This window comes from Nycticebus coucang, chromosome 8 (genome assembly GCF_027406575.1).
Source record: "Nycticebus coucang isolate mNycCou1 chromosome 8, mNycCou1.pri, whole genome shotgun sequence".
Lineage (NCBI taxonomy): Eukaryota > Metazoa > Chordata > Mammalia > Primates > Lorisidae > Nycticebus > Nycticebus coucang.
This window is the reverse complement of record NC_069787.1, coordinates 13037258-13055385: the sequence shown is the minus strand read 5'-3', so window position 1 is coordinate 13055385 and position 18128 is coordinate 13037258. Positions and strand designations below refer to the sequence as shown.

Below are 18128 nucleotides of genomic sequence, written 5' to 3'. Positions count from 1 at the left end.
TCTGTATCTGTAGTGTTATAGAGGGGGAGTGAAGGTGCCCAAGGCTCTGCCTGACTGAAAGTGGCTTCTGAATCATTAAGTGAAGATTGTACTGCATTCAGCAGCATTTCTATCCAATGAACTTTATTGTCCACTCATGTTTTTGAAAACTGGAATTCACACAGAGCCTGCCATGGAGTCTACTGGAACACTCCATCAACTATAATGTAACGCTTTATTTTCAACCATTCTGAATAATTGAAATTTTATTTTATTTTATTTTTTAAATAGAACATACTTATAAATGTAGCAATGGTTCTCAGAAAACCATTTGTATTTAATTTCCCTCTCTTCTGAAAAAAAGTCTTTCTTCACTTTAAGAAGTTCCTGCCTGTGTCCTCGGAAAGGACTAAGTATTCCCACAGCGTTGCCATTGTGTGAGCTCCAGAGAGACCAGAGGATGGGAGACGGCTAGGAAACAGTGGGAGCTGTGATAATTGGGAAAGTTTGGGAAGTAGAAAGCAAAATGTGGAAAGTGTGGCGCATCCACAAGAGGTTAAAAATAGCCCCTTCTTTCGTTTTTATTCTGTGACCAGGGCGTGATGATGGAGATTGTCCTTGTCTGCGCATAGACCTCTAACCAAGGGATCCACAGTTGTGGCTCACTGCCCCACCCCCAACCCAGCCAACCCTACCACTAACACCACAGTGATATTTTGCATTGTCTGGAAAACTATTTGATTTTGACAGCTGGGGAATGTGCTGCTGGCATCTAGAGAGCAGAGGCCGGGGTCCTGCACATATCCCATACTGCCCAAGACAGCCCCTTTGTCCCCCCGATCTTCCAAAAGCCTTACCTGGCCTGACATCAGTAGTACCAAGTTTGAGAAACCCTATTCTACAAAGATTTGACATTTATATTAGCAAAATACTTCAAAAGTCAACCTTCACCATTTGGTAAGCCCAACTTTTATGTATGAGGCTCTTGGCCCTTGGAGCTTCAAAGAGACCTAGGATACATTCAATAAGTAGGAAAAATGTTAAAAGAACACTTCACTTTGTTTAGTTTCTTGATATATGGTTGTTCATAGGAATTACTCCTAGTTTATTTGCCACAGATGGTGTATAGACAATTAAGATTAGGAAGGACCTGAGAACTAGGGGTCCTAAGAACCTCATATTCCCCCTTGTTTTTCTCTGCATCTTTAGTAAAGTATATGTCAGTGATATCTGCATTGGGAGGGAAAGGCCTCCATTGTACTGTCATTGAATATTGTGGGGGTATAAGAGGAAGTATTTCTCTACTTTACAGAAAGCCTGAGAGCCTATTCACATACCCACCCCCAACACACACACACACACACACACGCACACACGCACACACACTATTCACATACTACAACCCCTCATGAATCCATAGCTAGGATTCCTAGGGAAGCAAATAGCGCCAGACAAACAGCACTGTGTGCTAGGACGTCATGCACAAATTTCCACTGTGTAGATGTCCCATCTGAAACCTTTGATATATCCTAGGCTCAGGTGATTAACCTCATTTTGCAGATAGAGAAACAGTCCTGGGGAATTTGCCTAGCTTTGTGGGAGCCATGAGTATTGTTGCTACTTGGGCAGTTGTTAACCACTTCAGTGTCTCAGCTTCCACTTTATCATCTATATTCCTTAAAAAGTGGGATAAGACAAGTTCTAAGTGATGTTTTATCTCCAACCCCAGGCCTAACATTCCCAACTGTGAGGTGTGTAAGATTATTATGTTTCCCCACCTTCCTCTGGCAAAACCATCACCATTATTATCAGAAAACACATCCTTGTATGAAAGATTCTATCTCAGATATTTCACTAAAAACCAAGATGTTTCTTTTATCTACACATTCTGATATAGCATCTCACTCATTCACATTGGTCTGGATCAAGCCATGTTCTCCTCTTGAGTCAATCCTGTGGCTATAGACATCTGTGCTCTGGCCAACTTGCATCTCATGTGCCAGATGAGGAAAGGTGAATGTATGCTGAATGTGTAAAGATAGTATTTGCAACTTGTTTATTATAGGCTATTGCAAAAATTCATGACATTATGTATGTGAAGTAACTGCCTATACAAGTCCTAGTACATATAAACATTTAACAGAGCAGTAATAATAAAAAAAGTAATGGCTAGCATTATTTTAAGCACAGATAATAACAAATAGGACTTAAAATCCACACACAAAACTATTTGGATCTCAAGAAAATGGCTACATACCAGTCATAGAATGCAAACATGTTTGGAATCACTAATATATAGGTAAAGAAATGAAAGATGAATGAAAAGAGAGTTGCAATAATTGATAATAATCTCTGTCATAATTTAAAGCTATATAAAAATCCAGACTTTAAACTAATTCAAAATTATTAGTCATCCCTCAGTACTTTGGAATGAATTAATCAAAACTAAATTACCAAAAATTACACTGGCTGCCCCACATTCTAATATGAGCAGAGACGACATCTGGAGAGATCTGTATGAATTGAAAGGGGCGATGTTTCAAAGAATGAGCCTGAAATGGTTATTCAACCATTTTCCATTTGGGGGGATCCATATCAATAAAGCTTAATAAGAACTCAGAGTGAAATTACTGCTGACTGTGAACTTAATAATGCCCACTGGGAGTTCATTAATATCTCAACAGGTACACTGAAGCATTATCTTAATTGAACATGATACTTCCAAAAATTCGCTTTTATAAGTTTTGTGAAACTTTCCTCTGCAACAAGCATTAGTCAATTTTGTAGGGTTTTTCCTAGCTCTGCAAATTCCCTGGGAACAAAACGATTATATTCACCTTTTCAAAATGAAGATGTCCCCAGGTGACCGACCTTGTCATGGTCACTGCCCTTATAAACTGAAGAATATGAGATAGACAGAAAAAAACGTAACATAAAGATGGAGAATGTATTACAAAGGAAGAAGGCCAACATACATGAAACCAATTTCAGATTTTTCTTTCTGAATAAATTAAAGTTTCTTTATGTAAATATTCCAAAATTGATTTTGATGAGAATTGAGCTTGTGTTAAAGCAATGGTGGCAATTTTGATTTTTCAAACATTTGTTTTAATGTAATTAATTCTGAGCACATATGGACTTGGGCCTCATGCGCTTATTTTAACAGCTGTTGACTGTAAGATGATGGCTACTAGGTGATGTTTCCCAGCCTAGGAGACCCCTTTGGTATGGGAGCTGACTATGAAGTGATTATGGAATAACATTAAATGTAGAAGGGCTCACTCTTGTCAATACTTAGAAAATGAAAGTGTCACACACTTTTAGGATTTGATCTTGTATGTATTAGAAAGAACATGGAATTATTTACTCCAGATTTGTTTGTTATATTCCTTTTTTTTTTTTGAGAAAGAGAGAGACAGAGACAGTCGCATTCTGCCACTGAGGCTAAAGTGCTGTGATGTCATAGCTCACAGCAGCCTCAAACTCCTGGGTTCAAGCCATCCTTGTGCCTCAGTCTCCCAAGTAGCTATACCAGTGGTTCTCAACCTGCCTAATGCCACAACCCTTTAATACAATTCCTGTGGGTTGCGACCCAGAGTTTGAGAACCGCTGAGCTAGACACAGGCACACACCACTAGGCCTGCTTACTTTTTCTGATTTTAGTAGAGATGGGATTTTGCTCTTGCTCAGGCTGATATCAAACTCCTCTCAGAGTGCTAGGATTGCAGGTGTGAGCCACTGCACCTGGCCTGATAGATTCCTTTTATTCATTCTTTCTTTTCCCTGTTTTCACTGATCATAACAATGTTAACATAAAGTAAAGGCATTTAGCTAAAAATGAGGACACAGGACTCCAGACACTGAATTTCCTGCTTGCCTCTGACAGCCTGATTCCTGAGGGGGCAGAAGCTAAGGAGAAGTCTGGGAAAAGCAGCTTGTTTGAAAGGACAAAGCCTTGAATGTCTCACAGGCTCAGACTGAACCCTGGGACACCCTAGTACAGCTGTCCTCTCCAGTTGTCAGGACTAGAACCTACAGGAAAAACCAGTGAGCAGCTTCCTAGATGACTTCCTTGATCTTTTCACCTTTGAACTTCCATTCAAATGACAGTTTTCCCCATAGTACATTCCAATGATGAGGAAGGAAATCCCATAAAAAGTGTGCCAAAGAAAGGGTGAAAGTTTTGCCCAAGTCCCTGAAGCTGCCGGTGTGAAGCATCCTCAGGGCAGGAACAGCTCCCAGCGTCGCAGGTGTCTGGATGAACCCGTGTGGTGGTGAGGAATATATTGAAGGGCTCTGATCTCTTTGGATCGTGCTATTTATTTGTTGACTGGACTCCCCGTTCACTCAATGAATATGAATCCTATTTTAGTCACAGTAGGGTGGTGTCTAATGGTTGAAAATGATGAGCAAAATCCTCGCCCTCTCTGAGTGTAAGTATGCTCAAGGAAGGGAGAGAATAATAAACATAATTATACTGGTAATTGTTTAATTAGAACTATGACACTTGTTACCAGAGAAAACTACGACGTTGCAGAAGAACTCAATAGGTCTACCCATCAGCTCACTGCGCTTCCCCGAAAACAACAGCCAAGCTCGGAGAGGGCCCTGAGCGCCTCCTAGTGGTCAGCGTGTGCCACTCGCTGGATGCCACCTGGATTCTGATTATTCTTTCAGTCCTCGGAAATAACTCAGTCACCCCAATCACCTGTATCCATGCGATATTAATATTTATGCCTCGACAGTGTTTATAAGGTATATATTATGTGCCTTACTTGCATGTCCATTGCAATTATTCTTGAACTTGATTTCCCCCTAGCGTTTTTTCCTGCTTAGGTTTACAGAAATTCTTAGAAGCATAAATTTGTATAAACATGTTATAGGTAAAATTAGGAGCAAAAAGAATTGAGATGTTTTTTCTCTTTTTATCTTAAAAGTAAGATAGAGGTTAGGAACTGATAGAGCTGATGACTTGAAAGATGACAGTTTTTTTGTTTGTTTTTGTTGTTGTTTTTTAGAGACAGACTCTCACTTTGTCACCCTCAGTAGAGTGCCATGGCATCACAGCTCACAGCAACCTCCAGGTCTTGGGCTTAGGCGATTCTCTTGCTTCAGCCTCCAGAGTAGCTGGGACTACAGGCGCCCACCACAACGCCCAGCTATTTTTTGTTGTAGTTTGGCTGGGGCCAGGTTTGAACCCACTGTCCTCGGTACATGGGGCCAGCGCCCTACTCACTGAGCCACAGTCACCACCCAAAAGATGACAGTTTTTATCGCCGTCTTTATTCCTGTCCTGTTTGCTTTCTCAATATTTAAAAGTTCTCAGAAAAGTTGATTTCCATATCAATTTTGAATCATTCTGAGGTGTGAGAGCTGCTCTGTCTCAGAAGTTGATTACTTGAAGTTAGTTTTGTCTTTCCTCATCAATGTCACCTGACTTGTGTCTTCGGAGAAATATTTAGAATTGTAGCAACTGAGGTGATTTTCTTTGAGAAAAAGCCTTGGAGATACCTTTTCCAAATATCTGAAGAGCCCCCTGGAGAGGGGAAATTAGTTTTGCCTGTATGTGTGAAAGGCAGGGAAAGCGTAGAGGACAGCAGAGGTGAAGGAGCCGGGTGCCCAGTGGTGGGCATAGTGGCCACGCAGGAAGAGTTCACATCAAGGCTGTTCTTTATTTGAGCCTCATTACGTGGACGTGTGAGTGACATGTAGGTTTCTGGAGGAGCAAAGGGACACCATCTGATCTAAGTCACATCATAGTCAGTTCATCCAAACTGAGAAATAACAAACTCAACAACTTGAAGACAACACAAACATTAAGCTTCTTCAAAAAGGGGAACATAAATACTTGATAGTGAGTTTGTAAGCTTTCCAAGGCCTTTACGATTAGATCCATTTAGTGGTTTAGTTTATACAATACTTATGTTTGGTGCGGATATAATTTTATATAAAAATGCATAAAAGTGATAATGTCATGTAAGCAGGTATTTTCTTATTTTTTGTCCTTGAAACACTAGCTATTCATTTAAAAAGAAAACAAAATTGAGGTCCTAGTCTATCTAGAAAATAGATCCTAGCAAGATGGACATATTTAATCTAAATTCAAAAAACAATTATGCAAATGTGTAGTCATGAAATCTAGGTAGCAACATCAATCTAGGTGCTACAATCAACAAGATGGAAACGTTTCTTATCTTTGAAAATCTAGAAGCTGTCAAGTAAAGTAGAAATATAATAGATGATAAGAAAACGTTTTTGTGTGTAAAAGAGATCCTGGATACTATTAATAGCTACATGTTCCTCTTTCAGGTTAAAATAAATAGATAGTCATTTATAAGCATATCGATAAACACAGAAAGCTGTTTTTGTACTTTAAGCAAAGAAGAGTGAGAAAGTGAAAATTTCGAGGAAAGAGCGGGTGTGGTGCTATCAAGGTATGGTAGGTGCTCACTGCTGTGGTGTCACATGTAAGAAAAATCGTGAGGTTTGTTTGCAGATGACTAAAGATTGAAAACTTCTGGTTTAAAGTTTAGTCTTTCTTTTTCACAATTTATTTAAATGTAGCAATAAAGAAAATTCATTCAGATAATGTACTCTACTATTGGTAAACTGCAAATACATGTTCACCATATATTTATATGATAAGCACACATTTATGAAAATGGGAAGTTGCCCACATAGGAGAAAACCTCATTTTAATTCAAGTTGAAAGGCAAGGAGAAGGAGGGAGGAGGAGAAGGAGGGGTTGGGGTATTCCTACTGAAAGGGCACAATTCAGGGGTGTGTCGCACACCTTTTGGGGGAAGGACATAACTACAAGAGGGACGCTACCCAACAAATTCAGATATTATGACCTGGATGTTTGTACCCTCACATTAATAAATGTGAAATTATATATATATATGATGTGGGAAAATTCTAAAGTAAATATGAAAATGTTAAGTAATGGAGACATTTATTTATTTATTTATTTATTGTTGGGGATTCATTGAGGGCACAATAAGCCAGGTTACACTGATTGCAATTGTTAGGTAAAGTCCCTCTCTTGCAATCATGTCTTGCCCCCATAAAGTGTGACACACACCAAGGTCCCACCCCCCTCCCTCCATCCTTCTTTCTGCTTCCCCCCCATAACCTTAATTGTCATTAATTGTCCTCATATCAAAATTGAGTACATAGGATTCATGCTTCTCCATTCTTGTGATGCTTTACTAAGAATAATGTCTTCCACTTCCATCCAGGTTAATATGAAGGATGTAAAGTCTCCATTTTTTTTTAATGGCTGAATAGTATTCCATGGTATACATATACCACAGCTTGTTAATCCATTCCTGGGTTGGTGGGCATTTAGGCTGTTTCCACATTTTGGCGATTGTAAATTGAGCTGCAGTAAACATTACGCTTACTGACAAAAATCATGGAAAGTGAGAGGAAGAATACTTTCCTGGGGTATATTTTGTGGTACTTACACTCGGAATTATCTTTTTGTTTAGACCCAAAAAGAAATTAAAGGTGCACGTTGACAACTTCAGACACACTGAAGTGAATTAAATAGTACTGTTAAATTAAACCAAAATTTCACCTTTACCACATTGTTCTAGAAGGTTTTTAAAAATACTACTACTTTTTTTTTTTTTTAGCATCTTAAATTGTATGAGTAAGCACTACAGATATTCAACTTGTCAAGCCAGTGAGGTAAGAAGGGAAAAACACCACAGAGACTTGAGGGTGTTGTCCCTGGTATTTGCTCTTCACTGGGTTGAACACATCAAGAGCCCTGAAGGGAAAGAATTGTTGCCACATTGGCATCAGAAAAATCACCACCTCCACCACAACAGTAGCATACATACAAATTTCAAAAGTTGCAAATTAATCTGAAGAATCAATATCAAAATGACAAATCTGGTTTTAATTAGTGCTTAAATGATCTAGTGATATAGAAGCAAAACAGTCTACAGTATTCTACAAAGTACTGATGGAAAAAAATTCCCTAGAGGGAAATTTGAATTCTGTAGAAGAGGCGCCTGATGCCAAGAAATACCTGGAGACTTTACATCCTTTGTATTAACCTGGATGGAAGTGGAACACATTATTCTTAGTAAAGCATCACAAAAATGGAGAAGCATGAATCCTATGTACTCTATTTTGATATGAGGACAATTAATGACCAAGTACATGGTGGAGGGTGGAGGAGGGGAGAGCAGAGAGAGAAAGAAGGAGGGAGGGGTGGCAGAATGGAAGAGCAGAATTAAGATAGAATTAATTCTATCCAAATTAATGTAGAGCTACAGTGTAATTCTCATGAAATCTCAATGGAACTTTATTATAAAGACAAGGAAGGGGAGGGGGTGGGGTCTTGGTGTGTGACACACCTTTTGGGCACAAGACACAACTGTAAAAGGAACTTTACCTAACAAATGCAATCAGTGTGACCTGGTCTCTTATACCTTCAATGACTCTCCGACAATTAAAAAAAAAAATTTTTTTAAAGAAAGAAATACATGGCAGATACAAGAATATGAATTCACACATATGCATTTACTCTAAAGTGATAGAACATCTTACGATAAGATATTGTATCTCAAAAGGAAATAAAGACGTTTTCTTCCCAAATTGGGATTCTAGAACTATGCACACTTTAGAGTGATTTAGTGGCATAACTGACATGATAAAGATATTTCCCCAGGTGATGTATCCACAGACATTTATGAAAAGAAAATATCCCTGGCAGAAGTTTTTGGATATCACCCCGAAAGCTCAAGCTACAAAAGCAAAAATTAATGAATGAGGCTATATCTAACTTAAAAGCTCCACACAGCAAAGGAAACAGTTAACCAAGTAGAGAACCTGCCTACTGCATAGGAGAAAATGTCTGCAAACCATATCTGATAGGGGCTGATATCTAAAATACATTTAAAAACCTCACACAACTCAACAGCAGAAAAACAAATAACACAATTTAAATAATGAGCGAGGCCTTGAATAAACATTTCTCCAAAGAAAATATACCAATGACCAACAGACACATGAAAAAGTACTAAACTTCTGTAAATCATCCGGGAAATGCTGGTGGAAACCACAGTGAGACTTCATCTTGGACCTGTCAGAATGGCTATCACCAAAAAGACCTGAATTAACAGGCCTCCGTGAGGATGTGGACAGAAACTCCTTCTGAAGTAGATGAAAAACAATTTTGGAATGTCTCTGTCTTTCTTATGGGAGAAAATGAGAGGTTGTAAAACTACAACTGTGCGGAATTCCAGAAGGAACACGGAGTGGTTGCCTCCTCCTCCAAGTGCAGCGAGAGAAATGCAGCACTCGTACCAGACAGGGCAGGTGGAAGAATGTGATAGAAAGGAAGGGAGAGAAACTACGGGCCGGGATGCTTTCTAACCAACGCCACGTTCTCTTGAAGGAATCCCCGCACACGGCTTAGCAGCGAAGCCTTTAGAGACTTGTGCGGCATGGATTCCAGATATGCCGCTTTCAGGTAACTTTGGGAGTGGTTATTCACCTCTCTGTGCTATAGCTTATTTGTAAAAGAGCTACAAATGTAATGAAAACTGGAAATGTGTAGTTGCGAAACTAAAATTGGATAACATAAGGCATAGGCAGAGAGAAAGGACCCCAGTCTCCTTAAAAGGGGAATGAGAAGGAAAAAAAGGGGTTACAGACGAGAACGAAGGGTCCCTCGGGGGCATTTGTTTGTGCCATTACTTGAGTCATCTGAGGCCAGATGGGTCCCTACCTAAGCTACCATCAAATCTACTCTTCGGTCAGGAGCAGAAGGTACAAGTAAAATGTAAACAGATTTTTTTTTTTTAAAGATAAAGAAAAAATGTAGTACCAGCTTTGTTATATAAATTAAAATCTTCCTGGGACATGTCAGTAGCTGTAATTCATATTTGTAAGAAAAATTTCGATAAGTGATTGTAGGTGGCAAAATTTTTGAAAATAATGTAGCATATCATGGCTCTTGGAATGATATCTCACATATGGAAAGAAGCTAAATGATAACTTATAATTATTTTGTTAATTGGTCATAGTATAGCTTAACTTAGATTGTCTGAGGAAGCACCATTCTACCTACCAAATAAAAATAAGGACAGACTCTTTGGAAAGGACAGACAAAGGAAGTGCTTCAAGAAACATGGCAATGGACGGTGAAACAAAGACTGGGTAAGGGTTCCCAGAAGGTTGTTGGAAAGAGTTGTTACATTACAGAGAGACGGAGACGTCATTCCAGAAGATCTGAAAGTTCCCTTTCAATTCTAAAAGTTTCTTTCTAAATCTAAAAAAAAAAATACTAGGAGTTTTTGCTAAGACTATGTTGACAAAATAAGATTTTAAACAAAAAGCTTAATTTTCCATTTGACTATACATTTTTTTCAAGATAAGAAATTAGAATAAACATTAGCTGGTTTTAAAATACTCACTGTTGAAAATTAGAAAAAGGAAAGCAATTTTACTTCACTTTCTTTTTTTTTTTTTTTTTTTTTCTGGAAATTCTAGCCGATGTAATTAGAAAAGAAAACTACAGGAATTATTACAATATAATTTGCTTACCTAAAAATCTCAAGAAAATAAACTGAAAGCTATTAGAACTAATAAAAATTTTAACGGGGGTAGAATTCATTAAGAAAATATTCAGAAATTAATAGATTTCTATATACTAGAAACAAATAGATAACAGCATTAAAATTGTATCTCATACATAATGAAAAACACAATTATTTAGAAATAAAGTTAACAAGCATGTGCAAGGTTTGCATAGAGACAATTAATAAGATTTTACTAAGAAGAAAATATGAAGGACTGAATAGATGCAATTAGATATTTTCCTTTGGGGGAAGATAAAATGTTGCAAATGTATAAATTCTATCCAAATTAATTTAGAGCTACAATGTAATTCTCGTGAAATCTCAATGGAACTTTATTATAAACGTAAATATATTCAAAGGTGTATATGAAAAATTAAAAGCATGTCATTACCCATGGTCAATTTTAAAACAAGAGTTACATACAGGGAATGTTCTGTAACTAACATACCCTTAAAATACTCTGCACGTATTATGGCTGAAATAGTGAAACGTTGGCCCAAGTCTTGAAAGACAAAAAAGTGAAACAGTAGAAAATACACCCCCAGATTTAAGATGTGACAAGAGGTGCATGTCCAGTCTGTGAAAATTAGATCAATTTAAGAAGGTGGTCAATGCAGGGAGGTGGTCAGCTGTGGAGATGAACCACGAAGAGGGGCGGAAGAAAAGAAACGAAGCAAGAGAGGAGGGGGCAATATTCATATTTTAATAATTAATAATATATGTGTGCATACCTAAATACACACACAAGGACAACAAAGAGATAAAATGTTAACCAGCGTGGAGGCATTGAAAGGAATTGATTTTCTTGTTTTTGTTTCTCTGCATTTTTCATAAATAATGTGCTTAATTGTCTAAGAAAAAGCATAAACTCAGTCCTTAAAGAGTATGTTACAGATGTTCATAAGCCTCGTGGATAGTCATGATTAACAAAACCATTCTCGTGTGATAGATAACTCTTAATGAAGAGAAAAGGACAATAAAAAGACAATTTTGTTCTATAACAAAGATTAAAAGGGTTTTAGTTGTCTGAATTGGAGGAAGAAGGCTGAAGAAGAAGTGGACTATCTATTTTTACATAGCAGAAGTGTTATGACACTAAATTGTCTTTATCAAAAGATCAATTCTCGATTTCCATGGAAGACCGGCAAGAGAGGAGGGTTTCAAGAGCAGCAAGAGAGAGTTCAGCTTGATAGCTAAGGGAGTGTGGAAATTAATCACTACAGATGACTAATAATCACTTGGTAAGTTGTAACACACCTCTCAAAATAGTTGCTCTATAGGCATAAACATTCCTTTGAAAACAAGTAACCAAATATGATGCATAAGAGCTTAAAAAAAATAGACAGCATCATATTCGGTAGGGGACATAAATCCTCCCAGTTCTGCATCTTTATTGCTAGGAGAGATATTCTTATAAAGCCATGTTTTCATCACAAAAAATAAAAATCCATTTGGTCTTTCATTCCTTATTCTCGCATCATTATATGCATAGTGTAGAAATCAGTATCATTGGATAGAGGATAGTGCATGCGCCTGAAGAAAAATAGGGGTCTTAAGCCAGGGGATATTTTTTATTTACACGGGAAGGGATAGATCACAGACAGCAATCATTTTTGAGAGGAAAGAAACCTGTTTCACCAGGATTTTCCTCACTCAAATTGGGGGCACAGTTTAGAAATGCATTTGCACTGGGGGCACTTCACAATTCGGAGATTTTATGGCACCTGCATGAATGCAAATTTAAGTAGAGGGCGGGGTGCATCTTTCTTAGCGTTCTTTCAGAGGCAGAAAGGGATTTTGGCAGGAAAGACATCTGTGCGACAGCATGACGCTTTCACAATTCCACAAGTTGAAATTGATGGAAATGTATGGACATGCTTGGCTTCTTTTTATTTTGTAGGAGGGAAAGCCTCGCCCTTCCTCCTCCTTCTCTCTATCCCCCCCTTTTTTTTTCTGCCTGAATGTTTTAAATATACAGTTGATATTTTCTTTGTCCAAACTTACAATCTCCAAACTACAAATGACACAGGGGTAACTATTAAGATATTTATATAAGCTTTTTCAAGGCATTTAAATAAAATGGTTGAACCGAAGTCTGAGACTGACCAGTGAAACAACTTTTAGTTGCTATGTAGTCAGTGCTGTGAATAGAAATTGGCCTGGACTTCAACCATCTACTGGCTTTTCTTGCTTTGTGCTTATTTTTAGAATATTTTAGCAACAATTCAGCAAAGTCATTTTTGTGAGCAAGAGTTCAGACACTTGCCTTGGACAGTTTTGGATTTGAATAGCATTCTCTTTTTTAGAGCTTGGTGACCTGAGGTGAGGTCATGCTCTGCTTCCAAGCTTCAATCTCCTGTTTTGTAAAACAAGTTACTAATAGCATAATATAGTTTAACGTAGTATTGGATAGCATAGAGTATTTGCTGATGATTAGGTAAGGCAATGGCTATAAAACTTTTAGGACATGACTAGCAGAAAATAAAGAGTTGACTAAATAGCAGATATTACCCCTAAAGCAACCATGATAGAAATACGTAAAAAATATTTTCTTGCCTTTGGGCGAGAAGGAGAATATAATAACATGTCAGGAAACTTGGGAAGGCAAGTGTGAGGAATGGCTAACTGGAGTAAGGAAAACATACTATTTTCCATTTTGATTATTATCACCCCATGTTTTAAACATTCACTCTGTTCCAACTTCATGCTTAGAACCCACATTCATTATCGCTGCTTTGCAGAACCGTTGACAAATGATGTAATAAGCTCACTGAGGCGAAATAACTTCACCAAAGTAAACACTAGCAAATGGAAATACCAACCTTTGATCCCAGACCGTGTCAATACCAAATCCCATTTTATTTCCACTATGCTTGATTACCCCCGTGGTTGAAGAGTTGCTCAGGTAAAGACCCACCCACAGACACACAGGCTTTCTCCCAAGGGCTTTGGGCTGTGGGTCAGAGACAGAAAGCCTGCCCTCCTATGGTCGTATGGCTGAACTGCAACATGGACCGACAGCATGGAGATGGGGGCCATCCCTGGGGCCATGGCTTAACTCTAATGCCAGGCATTAGAGAAATGATCTAATACAGAGGAGAAATGATCTTTACAGAGGTGGTAGCCAGCCTTCAACAATGGCACATGGGTACCCTCTAGGCAAAGTGCACAGATAAACAGGCTAACAGTAGTAGGATTTTAAGGCTCAAGGAGTCAACTGGAGTACAGCTTTGGCATGTTTGGGCCAAACTGGACAGTTGGGTTTTGTCTGAGCAAAGACCAAAAGTGACTGTTAGTTACCAGAGAAACCAGTGTGAGTAAACAGGGATATGTTCTGAGAGAGTCTGCAAGCAGAATTTTATGAAATCGATCATTCTTATGCATGTAAGTTGCACCAATTATTGTGTACTGCTGTCTAAAGCAAAGTAGAAGAGGTGTATGGTGGTGGTGGTGGAGATTGCTCAGTGCTTTGCTGGGGTAACTAGAATAACAGTCCTGAAGTTTCGGTCCTAACCCAGGTTCTCCCTCTGTGACTACTTCAGGACTGCCCTTAGGGGACGTTACACCCCAGGCAAACATTTTTTTTTTTTTTTTTGTGCAACTTTTCCATATACCTTTTGATTTAAATAAAATCAATATGTCAGGCTACTCTGGTAGCCTTATCTCATGTGATCTTAAGAAATAAATACTACACTGGCTAAAGGGAGTAATTTTTTTATTGTTCAGGGCCTTTCTGTGAGGGCCCTAGGATGACACCATAGGCCCAAGTTCTAGAGCTCCTTCAGACATTTGCTTAATGCCATGTAGGGCAGAGAGTCAGGAGGTCCCAAAAGGGAAAAGCTGGGAATCAGAGGCCTTGGTGGGCTTCCCCCAGACAGGACTGCCAGCTCATAATTGGAATTGCAAACAGAACTTGGAAAATTTCATAGGAGGCCCCCCAAATGTAAGAACCCCTGGAGTGAAGGCTTTGGGGGAAGGGGAGCCCACTTGTCTGGAGCTAAGGGTGTTACAGAGCTACTTTATAACATTCTTGTGAAGAGTAAATTTGGTAATGATGCAACTTACTTAGCTATTTCCTTGCAGGCCACCAGCAGTCAATCAATGTTGGATGGTTAGTGACATTCACCAATATTTGCAAGCTGTGCCACTTCAACCAATCTCTCTATATAATTCCGTTAGGCTGTTGTGTTTTTATTTATGAGTTTATGAGAAGTGAAGCTTGATACACAATGTTTTTTAGAATGCTTATGAATCCTTTTCTTCCAAACAAGCATGACCCAGACCTTGTAGTTCTAATGCTGACCTCCTCATTTCCTCTCCCTAAGCTGAGAAAATAAAAGGCAAGCCACAAAGATAATATGCTCGTGTTAAGAAGCAGATGGTTACGTCTAAGTGGAAAACAATTACACAGCAAGTTTCACCAAAACACATGTCTCCCTTGCTGCCAAAGCCCTGTGTTTTGAGGGATTGTCACGAGTGTAAACATGCCATCCTGATGATGATTCTCATGTAGTGCTTTCCTGTTTCTGTAGATTCCCCAGATCAGTTACGCGTCAACAGCACCTGAACTGAGTGACGACCGGCGTTACGACTTCTTCTCTCGGGTGGTGCCCCCTGATTCCTTCCAAGCCCAGGCCATGGTGGACATCGTAAAGGCCCTTGGCTGGAATTATGTGTCTACTCTCGCATCCGAAGGAAGCTATGGAGAGAAAGGTGTGGAGTCCTTCACGCAGATTTCCAAAGAGGCAGGTAGGAAGAGTTTGCAATGGTCAAGTTGGCCTTCTTCGAATATCTGTGGTTTATGGGGTTCTCTTCAGAATTCATTAAATAAACACTACAAATAATCATCCTATCCCCACTCTCACATCCCCAAAGCCCTGTGGAATATATCCAAAAAGTCTTCATTTATAACACTGCCTTGTAGGTAATATGGTGGATTCCAGCCTGAGAATGGAAACTTGGGAAAAATGTGGCTAAATGTGCCTCTCTGCAGATGCTCTGCCTCTCTCAAAAATGGGGAGAATTGCTTAGAATGATGCGACCCCAATCCCAGTGCCACGGTGATTTCAAAGAATCACAGTGATGCCTCTGAATGACTTGGCCCAAACAGAATTAAAAAATTATCCAGGCAGAAGAATGCAAAAAGTCTTTGAAACCTGAGATTATTTTGAGATAGTTTTATTTAGACGCACTTGGAGAGGATTCTTTTATGTTTATTTATTGAGCTCAAATTGGAAGTGATAGGTTCAAATGTTTGTCCAGCTGTCTTCCACTGCGCAGATTTTGAAAAATGAGACCAAATTCTCCCACTTGGGAATCTTGATGATAAATACTCAGGTTTCCTTATTTGGATATATTGGCTATAGTAAATGTATACAAACATACCCTGGACATTCTTGTAGCAGTTCTTATCCTAAAGTCAGGTCTTCGGTTTTGTTTGTAAGAATGTCATCCAATCCAAATTGCCATTGCCTAGGACATTAACTGACTGTAAGAGCAAACAAACAATAGAAGCAATGGAAACAGATGTCCATTTCATGGGGAAGGATGTCATCGGTCCTAAAGACACAGCTGTGCTTGTCCAAGGACAGACATTTTCTGACATGTAAAGCTTCAGCCTATGATCCACAGGTGTGTACATGGAGGGGAAGGAAGAGAGGGCTTGTTTGTAAATCCTGCATCTTTTAAAGTCATTGTTAGCCACAATTTCCAGAAATTCACAGGAGAGCTGGGTCACTCTCATTCTCTCTTTTCTGACGTAACACTGTTGACTCGATAGCTCTGAATCATTGGCACGTCTCATCCTAAACACCAGATCTGGGTTCAAACACAAACATACACCCTCTCAAAACCTTTCATCATCGCGCTGGCTTGGCCATCTGTTTTTAGCTTGTTTTCCTACAGCTCTTATTACAGGTTGGTCTAATTTCTTGATTGTTTCATTTTCCCATCTCATCCCCCAGACTTTAACAGGAGACCATGTCTGTCTCCTTTATGACTGTAGCCCCAGCTGTGTAAATTGTGTAATAGTTCAGTTAGAGACTTTCTGAACAGGAAAAGAATCTTAGCTCTCTGGTCTTGTAGTGTGCTGTGATCTACAGTGCTCATTGACGGTAGACTTCATGAATACTCATAAAGATACCTAATCATTTTTGGTGACTCCTGCTTTTATTTCTTTGTTTCTTTGAATTCTCCTCTGATAAAAATAAGGCTTGAGGCTGACTTAGAAAAATAGCTAAAATATCACAATAGAAGCAAATAGATAAAATGAAGAGAAAAATATGGGTAAAATAGTGAGATATAGTTTAGAGATAAGGTTCGGAGGCCATTTTGCACTACATAATTGCTGAAAGTGGGTCCCAAATTGAACACTTAACTTTGGACCGGATAAAACAAAAGAAGAATACTTTCAGTTACAAGATGTATGGTATTCATGAATTCAAAGTCATGGTTGATTATTCAGTAAAGGACTATTTTCCTTGCCTTAGGATAAAGATGCTTATGTTTTCTCTGAGTGTGTATAAAAGATTGTACTGTATGCACAGGTCAGTGGTGAATTTGTGAATTTCATATCATTATTTATTTTTTCCTGGTGTCATTTGGTGAAAACTTAAGAGATAATATCAGAATTTTCTATATAATGATTCTGCAATAAGGAAAAGCCCTCACACTATGGTATGAACACCCCAGCTTATAGTCTTAGCTAATTCTACATTGAAATGCACCAACTAAAAACATGAAGATGGTAGCGATGGAATTAAATCTTTCCATCTTAGAGACTTTCCCCTTCAGAAAGAGAGTAGGTAAAAAGCCAGCTGGTGCTGCAGAAATGCAAGAGAACTTTGAAGGTTTAGGAGATGTCGCAAAGATTAGTTCTTCTTAATATTTTGATATTTGATGTATATTTATAATAAAATTCATTGGAACTGTCTCATACGTGCAATTAATTCAAATGGCTTTACTTACGTGCCTAGGAAGCATCCCTTCTCTAGAAGAAGGACAGAAGAAATGAAAGAAGGAAGAGAAAGGAAGGAAAGGGGAGGGAATTATAATTTATCATAATTTCATGGTGTGGGGTAAGTCTTCTCAGTCTGGGTATGATCTAGACAAAACCTAGAAAATGAAAGATTCATTCAGTCAGTTTCTATGGGGCTCTTGTACTCTGAGTATCTTGATTCTCCAAAGGTGATGCTTATATTTAAAGATACATATTTATATCCAACTACCTCTAAAATGAATCCGACTTCTTCTTCATGAGCAAAGAAACAATGATACATTCTTCATTCCTCAAAAAATAAGGAAATAAAAGAAAAACTTGATCTATTGGAATTTGGGGGATATAAGGGAGTTCTCTGAGATAATTTTAAATGTTTGCTTTTTTCCTTGCCTGGTGACGTTAGAACCAAATACTTTCTCTCTCTCTCTCTCTCTCTCTCACACACACACACACACACACACACACACACATTCAAGCTCAGTCTGTGTGGGTAGGTGAGGCGCTGTGACATTCAAGTGGTTATAATGTCAGAAAGATCTGAATGCCATTGC

General features: G+C 38.6%; 1 protein-coding gene across 4 annotated transcripts in view; it reads left to right on the top strand.

The window, feature by feature from the left end:
* Nucleotides 1–18128, top strand: part of GRM7 (glutamate metabotropic receptor 7) — a 988889-nt gene that overhangs the window by 278054 nt on the left and 692707 nt on the right. For all 4 annotated transcript variants that reach the window (XR_008381860.1, XR_008381859.1, XM_053600338.1 and 1 more), the window contains exon 2: nucleotides 15113–15329. Coding sequence is in view for 2 of the 4 variants with exons in the window: in XM_053600338.1 (XP_053456313.1) it covers nucleotides 15113–15329 (217 nt within the window). In the remaining 2 variants the exon portion in view is untranslated. The remainder of the gene's footprint in view (nucleotides 1–15112; nucleotides 15330–18128) is intronic.